Source organism: Apium graveolens, chromosome 7, assembly GCF_009905375.1.
Source record: "Apium graveolens cultivar Ventura chromosome 7, ASM990537v1, whole genome shotgun sequence".
In the NCBI taxonomy this organism is placed as follows: Eukaryota; Viridiplantae; Streptophyta; class Magnoliopsida; order Apiales; family Apiaceae; genus Apium; species Apium graveolens.
Genome location: NC_133653.1, coordinates 106134179 through 106145390, shown reverse-complemented (window position 1 = coordinate 106145390; position 11212 = coordinate 106134179). Strand labels below are relative to the sequence as shown.

Below are 11212 nucleotides of genomic sequence, written 5' to 3'. Positions count from 1 at the left end.
TTTTAGTAGCTTGGGTAGGCATCTGTTGGGTCATTGACACAGATGCCAAGGCTACACTAGAAAGCAAAGAAATGTGTGAGGTTGGAAGAGTGGAGAAAGTAGAGCTTACCTCACTTACCTGAGGACCCTCCTTGACTGGAAAATAGATGAGGGGCACCTTTTTCTGGTGATTTGCATTATTAAGATCTGCAATAATTCTTCTTTCTTGAACCCAACAATTCAGCTTGTTGATTGGGTTCTCAATTACAATGTCCTCAGTAAGATAGTTAGCAAGAATCATAAAGAATCTAGCATAATAGACACTTTTACCTCTCTAATTGAGTTCTCCTAACTTAAAACCTAACTCAAATATGATTAAGTCACTGAAGTTAAAGTACTTATCAGTAACTAGCATATAAAGCATGCTAAGCATGGATATGTTAACAGAATCAAAGTTACTAATCTTACCAGAAAATATCTTAGTTACCACATCACATAAAAAGCTCCATTCCTTTCTAAGACCTAGCCTTCTAATTTCACTTAGCTTAGAAGTGGAAAGTGCATAGACCATGGAATTTAGCATGTTAACTATATCAGTGTCTATGTGGGGAACAGTAGCAGTGTTATCTGGAATTCTAAAGCATGCTTTGACAATATCACTATTAATGCAAAACTGTTTACCTTTGAGAGTGAAAATTATGGTCTTGTCAGTTGAGTTGTACACGGAAGTTGTCCATATCTCCTCTACAACCTCACAGTAGATTGTGGGAGATTCCAGCATCGCATAGTTGAGTTTACAGCCTTTCACAAAATCCATCATTTTGTGAAAATCTCCAGACTGTTGAATCTCCTTGTTCACTAGAGCTATGAAGTTGTTCTTTTCATAGATATATCCAGTCTGAGACATGATTTTGACTACAGGTGCCATTGCTAAAGATTTGAAATTTGCAGTGAGAGTATTTTCTTTTGAGGAAGAAAGAAGTTAGAGCAATTGATTCTTGAGAATGATAAAAGAGTAGACCAAAAATGAATTCTGCTTTTATACTATCTCAGAAATAAACTGTCAAAAATTATAAAGTGAAATAAAGTAACCAATCAAAATAGCCCAAAATAGCCGTTTAAAAATAAATAAACTGTAAACATTCTGTGATTTATCCGTCGTGTTGTGCTTACAAACTGTAAGTATACTCGATGGATAACGTCTAGAGTTTTAATGGCTAAGATTGAGACAATTCGACGGATGAGGATAAATCAATTATCCGTCAGGTTATGAAATAATCCAGAAAAGTAATTGATTTTTATTAACAAATAATATTCCGACGGATGATCAAACTCGATGGATAATGAGCATTCGTCAGGATATAAATTTTGACTTAGCCAAAATTTCATCCAAAACAGAAAAATCAATTAAGTTTCTGGCTGCATTAAAACTTGCAAAAAATATTTGAAATAATTCAAGAATAATTAAGCATTCCTAACTCACTTACCAACCTTGAAAAGGTGGATTTATCAAGTGGCTTGGTAAATATATCTGCAAGCTGCTTTTAACTTGGAACAAAATCAAGTTCCACAGTACCATTCATCACATGCTCCCTAATAAAGTGGTACTTGATGTCTATGTGCTTTGTTCTTGAATGCTGCACTGGATTTTCAGTGATGGCAATTGCACTTGTGTTATCACTATAAATGGGAATTCTATTCATTTGTAGACCATAGTCCAATAATTGGTTTTTCATCCACAAAATTTGTGCATAGCAACTACCAGCAGCAATATATTCAGCTTTAGCTGTAGAGGTAGAAACTGAATTTTGCTTTTTACTGAACCAGGACACAAGCTTGTTCCCTAGAAATTGACAGGTTCTTGTTGTGCTTTTTCTGTCTATTTTACAACCTGCATAATATGCATCTGAATAACCAGTTAGATCAAAACCAGAATCTCTAGGGTACCAAATGCCAAGTTTTGGTGTTCCCTTGAGATATCTGAAAATTCTCTTGATAGCTACTAAGTGAGATTCTCTAGGATCAGCCTGAAATCTAGCACAAAGACAAGTAGCAAACATTATATCTGGCCTATTAGCTGTCAAGTACAGAAGTGAGCCAACCATGCCCCTCTAATGAGTATTCCATCACTAACTTGCTTAACTTGTAAACCAAGAAAGTAAGTTAGTTCTCCCATCAAGCTCATTTCATACTTACTTTGCATCAATTTGGCAAACTTTTTGCAAAGTTTTTCATCTGTAGAACCAAATATAATATCATCTACATAGATTTGAACAAGTATACTAGAGCCATTAACATTTCTAAAGAATAAAGTTTTATCAACAGTACCTCTTGTGAAGTGATTTTCCAAAAGAAACTTTGATAAAGTGTCATACCAGGCTTTAGATGCTTGCTTCAGTCCATAAAGTGCTTTCAAAAGATAGTAGACATACTCTGGAAAATTTGGGTCTTCAAAACCAGGAGGCTGACTGATATAGACTTCCTCCTCCAAATCTCCATTTAGAAAAGCACTTTTGACATCCATTTTATAGACCTTGAAATTGGCATGGGCTGCATAGGCTAAGAAGATTCTGATGGCTTCAAGTCTTGCAATAGGAGCAAAGGTTTCATCAAAATCTATTCCTTCTTGTTGACAGTATCCCTTAACAACCAATCTAGCTTTGTTCCTGACCACTATGCCATTTTCATCCATCTTGTTTCTAAATACGCACTTGGTGTCAATTGGATTCTTTCCTTTAGGCTTGGGTACAAGCTTCCATACCTTGTTCCTTTCAAATTGGTTTAGCTCCTCCTGCATAGCTAAGATCCAATTAGGATCCAACAAAACTTCTTCTACCTTCTTTGGTTCTTCCTTAGATAGAAAGCTGCTATATAGACATTCTTCTTGAGTTGCTCTTCTTGTTTGAACTCTAGAAGATGCTTCACCAATGATGAGCTCAAAAGGGTGATCTTTAGTCCATTTTCTTTGTTGAGGTAGATTAGCTCTAGATAAAGATGCTTCATTGTTGTCTTGATGTGTGACTGAGTTTTGATTATAAGAAACTCCCCCTGAGTTTGTGAATCTTTGATTTGAGAAAGGGGAACTTTCTGTAGGTGATCTATTCTGACTTTCAGCTTCTCTTAATATTTTGACGGATGATGCACTTTGTGTCCCGACGGATGAAGCTGATTGTCTCCCGACGGATGAAGCATTTTGCAACTCGACAGATGTTGAATTGTTTGCTTCAATAGTTGTAGATTTTTCTGCATTATCCTTAGTCACTGTTTCTTGATCATTATCATCATCACTGTCATCACTGACCATCTCCATATTATCAAATTTGAGGCTTTCATGGAAATCTCCATCTTGCAGTCCTTCAATCTTTTTATCATCAAACACAACATGTATTGATTCTATAACAATGTTGGTCCTAAGATTGTAGACCCTATATGCCTTTCCCACAATATATCCAACAAAATTTCCTTCATATACTTTAGCATCAAACTTCCCATATTGATCAGTTTTTTTCTTAAGATATAACATTTGCAGCCAAAGACATGAAGAAAATTTAGAGTTGGCTTCCTATTCTTGAACAATTGGTAGGGTGTCATACACTTTGCTTGATTAACCAAAGAGATATTCTGAGTATAGCAGGAAATATTCACAGCTTCAGCCCAAAAATATGTTGATAACTTTGATTCTTCAAGCATTGTCCTTGCAGCTTCAATAAGAGATCTGTTCTTTCTTTCCACTACTCCATTTTGTTGTGGAGTTATTGCTACAGAAAACTCATGCATAATCCCATTCTCTTTACAAAATGATCTCATCACAGAATTCTTGAACTCAGTTTCATTGTCACTCCTGATTCTTCTTACTTTAAAATCAGGATGATTATTGATTTGCCTTATGTGATTGATGATGATTTAACTAGCTTCATCTTTAGACTTTAGAAAATATGTCCTTGAGAACTTTGAGAAATCATCCACAATTACTGGACAAAATCTTTTCCCTGAGATGGACAACACATTGACTGGTCCAAACAATTTCATGTGTAGCAATTGCAAAGGTTCTTCAATTGTTGAATCAAGCTTCTTTCTGAATGAGGCTTTGATCTGCTTTCCTTTCTGGCAGGCATCACACAAACCATCCTTAGTAAACTCCACTTAAGGAATACCTCTAACTAGTTCTTTCTTGACAAGCTCATTCATGGTCTTGAAGTTTCGATGGGACAGCTTCTTGTGCCATAGCCATCTTTCATCTTGACTTGCTTTACTGAGAAGACAAGTGACAAATTCTGCATTAGATGAGTTGAAGTTAACTAAATACACATTCCCTTTTCTCACTCCAGTGAGAACCATTTTGTTGCTCCTTTTGTTTGTTACAACACAGGCTTCTGAATTGAAGCTTACTGAATTGCTCTTATCACAAAGCTGGCCGATACTCAACAAATTGTGCTTGAGACCATCCACTAGGGCAACCTCTTCAATGATGACATTATCTTTTGAAATTAAGCCATATCCCACAGTATAACCTTTGTTGTTATCTCCAAAAATAATACTTGGGCCAGCTCTTTCTTTGAACTCGGTGAGCAGGGTAGAATCTCCAGTCATGTGCCTTGAGCAACCACTATCCAGATACCAAAGATTCTTTCTGTTTCCCTGATTACTTGAAGAACTTGTTTCTATTTCATCAGATTTGGCCATCAGGGCTAGGTTGACATAGCTTGTTTCTTCATCTTCATCCAATCCATCAGCTGCCCAGTCATTTTCTTATGTAATGAAAGCCCTTTCCTTTTGCTTGAGCAACTCAAAATATTTCTGTTTATAATCAACAGGCTCAAACTTCTTCTTGCTAGAATCTGACTTTCTACACTCATTAGCAAAATGCCCTGCCAAGCCACATTTGAAATATTTACCATATTTCTATTTGACTTGACTGCTCCAAAATTCTTTTTGAATTTGAGCTTGGAAAATCTCCTGGATAGGAATGCTAAATGTTCATCAATATCATCCATGTCATCTTGGCTCAAGTGATCTTCATTTTCAGCTACCAGCCCTTTACCCTTACCTTCACAGACCTTTGATGTAGACTCAGCAGCTTCTACCTTCATCTCTTTCTCCTTCTCTAACTCAGCAACCAGTGGTATGGACCCTCCTTTATTCTTTCCTTTCTCCATCCTCTCATCTTTCTCTATTTCAAGCTCATAATTTTTTTAGGATGCCATACAGTCTCTCCAAGGTGAACTCCTTGTAATCCTGAGAATTTCTCAATGAGATTGTCATTGGCTTCCACTCTTTTGGAAGAGATCTAAGGAACTTGAGGTTAGAGTCTTTTGTTTGATAGACTCTTCCATGCAACTTCAGAGCATTTAGTAGCTTTTGAAATCTACTAGAAATGTCAGTGAGAGACTCACTTTCTTCACAGTGGAAGTGCTCATATTGCTGAATTAGCAGCTGCATCTTATTACCCCTTACTTGCTCAGTACCATCACAAATAATCTGGATTGTGTCCCAAACCTCCTTGGTTGTTTTACAGTTAATGATGTTATCAAACATATCACCATCAACTCCATTGAACAATATATTCATGGCCTTCTTGTCTTTCCTGACTTGCTCAATATCTGGATCTGAACATTCATGCCTAGGTTTGGGAACAGATGGTTCATTGGTACATGAGGACCTCTCTCTATGCAATCCACATAGGCCTCATCTTGGGAAAGAAGATGTAGGTGCATTTTCACCTTCCAGTGGTGATAATTATCTTTGTCCAAAAATGGAATTTTGACTCCAATATCCTTCTTGTTCATCTTGCTGTTTGTTGTGATCTTTACACTCTTTGTACTTCAAGAGCTTGCTCTGATACCAATTGTTATTCCCTAAAAATACAACAAGAATTACAGAAGGGGGTTGAATGTAATTCTGGCTACTTTATCAAGATTTTAAAACAGTTCTAAGTCGACAAATATATATGTGTTTGATTTGCAGATTGCGGAATGAAGTAGTTATATAAATCAAAACACAAAGTAATAAAAATAGAAGTTTTTAAAACAATCTGGTGGATTTGAAAGTATCTACCAGATATATATATATATATATATATATATATATATATATGTCGAATGAGAACTCTATGAAGCTTGAATAGCTCACAGCTGCTTTTTTACAAGTAGAACAAACAAACTACGGAGAAATTCTTGACAAGTATAGCTTTTTCTATCTCTCTTTGAAATGTGTTTGCTTCGTTGAATGTTCTACTAGCTACACTTGGTTTATATATCACCAAGTTTACATGACAATAAGACAAAATAATAAAACATAACATATCTAGTCTAACTCCATGCTACTTCACTACTCTATTCCAGCATCTTTGAATATCTTCATAATATCATGGAAATGGTAATGCTTCTTTGTTCTCAAATTCCTGCTTAACAGGCTGCCACATTCCTTTTACAAAAACCCAACACATGTGACTGTGTTGTCACTGTCAACAGATATTTGAATTTGATCATCCGTCGGGTACTTGCTTGTCATCCGTCGGGTAACTTTGTTGATCATCCGTCGGGTAGCTATTTGTCACTTGACTCCATTTCACTTATACAGAATTACAAGACATCTTATATTTACAATTAATCAACCTATTCTGCATATCCACTAGTAGTCAACATGACTCATATGCTCCTACAGAATCTACACACATTTGTTTACAGAAATGTGCTACAATATTTATTTATTACATAAGCTACTCACCCGGTGGATGTCAAATTGTCATGTGTCGGGACTATATTAAATCATCCGTCGGGACTATATTTGATCATCCGTCGAGTGCTACAAAATTTACTAAGTTAAATCTACTAAGGTATTTTGTTTAATTTATCATCAAGTTCACAACATAATCCTAACAGCCCTTCTCCGAATACCCCGGTGTCTTAGCATATTACAGAGACCCTGTGTATTAAGCAACCACTAAATATGCTCCTAGCTCCCCCTTGATAATACCCCTTCAGACATGCAATCACCATTTTTCCTATACCCCCACAATAGTAATCCATTCGTGCCAATACCCCTTGTTTTGCCATTCACAAAGCCCAATTCTCCTTAACAACCCACCAAATCCCCCTATGGGCCATAAATCCGGCCCACGGCTGATTTCAGACACAACATAAACTATTTGTGATGTCACAAATTTAGTACTGTCTATTCAATTTATTTTGAAATATTTGTTATATATTTTATTATAATTATGATCTATTAATTTTATTATGAAGACTTCTCATTAACCCTTCCGCGAAACCATTTCTTCTCAATCATTAGATGCTAGTAAACCAACTGCTTCATCTTCTCAAAAAAGCAGAGTTAGTAAAAAAAAGAGAAATCAAATAAATCTTGTTATAATTGATGAAAGTGGAGAGAAATAAAGTGAGGATGTGAGTCACATGGTCAAGAAATCAAGGAAGAAAAAGACAGAGCTGGCCACTTATTCGACCACCTCCGTATCTTCTCAACAAGATGCAGTGGTAAATAAGGGATCAAAATACACTCTGGTGGCATCTTCTCAACAAGATGTCACTAATGAACAAATCATTCTACCAAATGCATCTTGTATAGAGCCTGCATCCTTTCTTGAGCACTTTCAAGAAGGTGAAAGAACTCATGAGGCTGGCACACAGAATTGGAACAAGTTTATTGAAACCCCCTCTAATATAACAAATCTTATAACTCAAATTTCTTTTTCATTCAAAGAAGGACTTGAATCTACTTCTCAAGTCCTGCTAAAATTAAGTGACACGGTTCTTGAAACTGTGCTCACCACTCAGGAACTACAATTAGATGATGATATGCCAAATGTTGAGTTGGACTTCGACGACACCATCACAAATACAAGGATTTCATCAGTTTTTATTGAAGACCCTGTGACAACAAATGCAACTTCATGTTCAAATAAACTTTCACATGCATCAAGGTTTGAGAGCAGTACTCTTGAGGGGGAGTTACTCAAATTCTCTCCAATTTTATTGGAGGATCCTCTAGCAGGGTCAACATCCCTCACAACTCTGGATGATATTGCTTTATCAATAGAAGCTCGAAGTCCAATACCGAAAATCTCGCAATTCAGTAATACCGAAAATGATGAACATCAAGAAAAATAAAAATAAATGAAACTCTCACAATTAAGGAAAGACTAAATAAAATCTAAATAAATTAAAACTTATTAAAGAATCTTAATTAAGAAAATAAATAAAAAGAAATGATTAAGATTTTTCATCAATGAAAATTAATAAAAATCTCCCAAATTTTTTTTTGAGACAACTACTTAATGGGGAGAGAATACAAGGATTTTATTTCATATTATTTTACTATTCGACGTTGACGGACCTACTTCTGATCGCTATAAGAATCTTCGTCACGCGTATGTAAGTTGCGAATTTGTCACATATTCACATCATTAAATAATATATATATATATATATATGTATATATGTGTAATTAACTGTAAAAAAATTTATACATATTTTTTGCAAATTTATGACAGATTTCATTGATAATTTGAAAATTACTCAATCGGGATAAACCTTCACCTAATCATGCGATAAGGTTGAAAACAAATAAATGAGCTAATATATTTAGCTGTTTTGTTTCTGAATTCCTTAACTAACTGAATATAAATATTTTGAAAATTAAAATTAAAAATAATGATTTTTCAAACAATTCAACCCTCTAAAAATTATAATTCTATGCAATTAGGCAAATTTGACCCATCAAAAAAATATTTTATTACGAAACAATTGTTAATTTTACGGATTTTTGTTCTGTTTTTTTGGAATTGAGCAATTTTAAATCTTACCTAAAAAAACATGCGATTAGGCGAGTACAAATCTAAATGGTACGGGGCTGGGGAGCGGGGAGTTCTCCGTTTTGCGAATACAGTTATAGCATCGATTACAGTAAAAAATTAAAAGAATTAGTTAGAGAAATGAGAGAAAGTTGTTAAGAATGAAACGGATTAAAGAATAAAAAGGAGCGTTAGACGGCGGGAGGAGGGATAAAATTCGTTACATGCTTACGTAAAATTTGAACGGGGAATGAATGTACAGGGCTGCACATAGGGGTAGAATTAAGAAGGAAGACACCTGCACGCGCATGTCACGCCTTTATAAGTGTCCCCTCCCTCCCCCCTTCCCTTCTTAAGGCGTGCTGCCACTTTGCTCTCATTACACACTTTCATCTCTCTCTCTCGCTCTCTCTCTCTCTACACACGTAGAATTACAATGTATAGTTGGGACAAACCAGCGAGTGAAAAGAAATATCCCACACACCAATCATTTTCCTCAAGTATTCTCGACGAGATCTATAGGGAAATTGATGGTGGAGTTGATGAAAGACAAGTGGAGATTATAAAGCAGAACAAAGAAAAGAATGTCAAGAGACTGCGTAGTAATGGTGGTTTGGGAGGCAGACCAAAGGGAAGAAGTAGCATTGAAAATGAAGAAATGAGTAGTTTGAAAAAAGCTTGTTTGTTGGAGAAATGGATGGAACAAAAGGTTAATGAAAAGGCTTTGGCTAGAGGAAGAGTGTCTTTGGTGCCTCAGTTTGATCGCAAGTTGATGCAAGACAATGATCCTTTGTTTTTCAGTTCCAGTTCTTGTTCTTCTGATTCTAGTTTCGGAGGATTCTCGTCCTCTGAAACTGAATCTTTTGGTTTGGGTAAAATTGGCACCGCACCAAATGTTACAACCATTCAAACTAGTGTCAGATCTGATGACACGTGTGGTTACTCTGTTGTGAAGGGTGAGCAACAGAGCGAGTTTTATTTGTTTGATCAAACAAATAAAAGAAACGGTGGTGGTTTGGTAAAATCGAAAGCTCGGGCTCAGAAGATTTATGCAAATTTAAAGAAGATTAAACAACCAATCTCGCCAGGGGGGCGACTTACAAGTTTTATCAATTCTATTTTTACTAATGGTAATACCAAGAAAAGCAGAGAATCACATCGCAATGTGGGAAGCGGTAATGATGTGAAAGCTGATTGGAACTCCAAGTATCCTCAAACATCTACTTGTTCATCGGCTTCTTCATTTTCAAGATCATGTTTGAGCAAAACTTCCCCAAATTCGAGGCAGAAACGTAACAATGGGGTCAAAAGATCCGTCAAATTCTATCCTGTGAGTGTCATAGTTGATGAAGACTGCCGTCCTTGCGGACATAAATGCATTTATGAAGAAGAGGTTGAGCAATTTAAAAAGCCAATGCCACGGAGCCAAACAAATTTGAGACAGCCAATACTGCCTGTGGTGGATCACAAAAGAAATAATGTTCCCAAAATTAATGAAGACTTGAAGAAGAATGATTTCGTTTCTACAATCAATCAGGACGGGGATTATGATTATGAAGATGATTGTGCTAGTGATTCGAGCTCGGACTTATTTGATCTTGATCATTTAGCATCATTTAAGGATGATCCATATTGTGAGGATCTTCCTGTATATGAAACTACTCATTTAGGGCTGAACCGAGCCATAGCAAATGGCTTGATCCGTTAAGTTTTTTGTTTAGATTTTTCCTCTGTTGTTCTAGCTAGTGGGGTAATTTATCAATTGGTATATCTTTCATTACAATATCATCTGTTTTTTTTTGCAGTTTAATGGTGTTAGTATTCAGCTTATGTATTTCATAGTATTAGTTTACTCTGTCATTTGATATTCCTTAATTAATATTTAGGGTTAATTGTACTTTGCACCCTACTACTATGTTTCAAAAATAAATTTGTACCAGAACATTAAGAAATTCAGTTTACACACTCATACTTCAACTTTGGGATTCATTATGCACCCCTTTTCAGAATTTTGTTGAATTGGGTAGGGGTAAAATCGGAAATTCAAAAATATACTTAATCAAAATAAAATTTAGGTTGTTCAAATATTATTAAAAATTATATATTATTTTATAGCAACTATAAAATAATAAAATTTTAATTTTCAAATAACACTATTAATTTTACATTCGATTATCATTCTTTTAATATCAATTTCAAAATTTTTATTGCTCTACTTAATTAAATTTAGTTATATAATCAAAATTAATTGTTAAAATATTTTTTTTGTAGAATTACAAAATACTAGAATTAATAATATAAAATGAAATCAAAACTCAAATTACTATTCTCATTTTAAAAAAGTCAAGCTATTATTAAAAAGAAAGTGAGGGAGTATTTGATCCTAAAAACAATTTATGTAATGGTGTAAAGTATTGAGGTTAT

At 35.1% G+C, this 11212-nt stretch overlaps 1 protein-coding gene across 1 annotated transcript; it reads left to right on the top strand.

The window, feature by feature from the left end:
• Window positions 1–9029: 9029 nt before the first annotated feature.
• LOC141670734 (protein BIG GRAIN 1-like B) lies at window positions 9030–10757 on the top strand. The gene has a single exon (XM_074476719.1). It carries the CDS (start codon window positions 9225–9227, stop codon window positions 10494–10496), a length of 1272 nt encoding a protein of 423 aa, XP_074332820.1. The 5' UTR covers window positions 9030–9224; the 3' UTR covers window positions 10497–10757.
• Window positions 10758–11212: the final 455 nt, after the last annotated feature.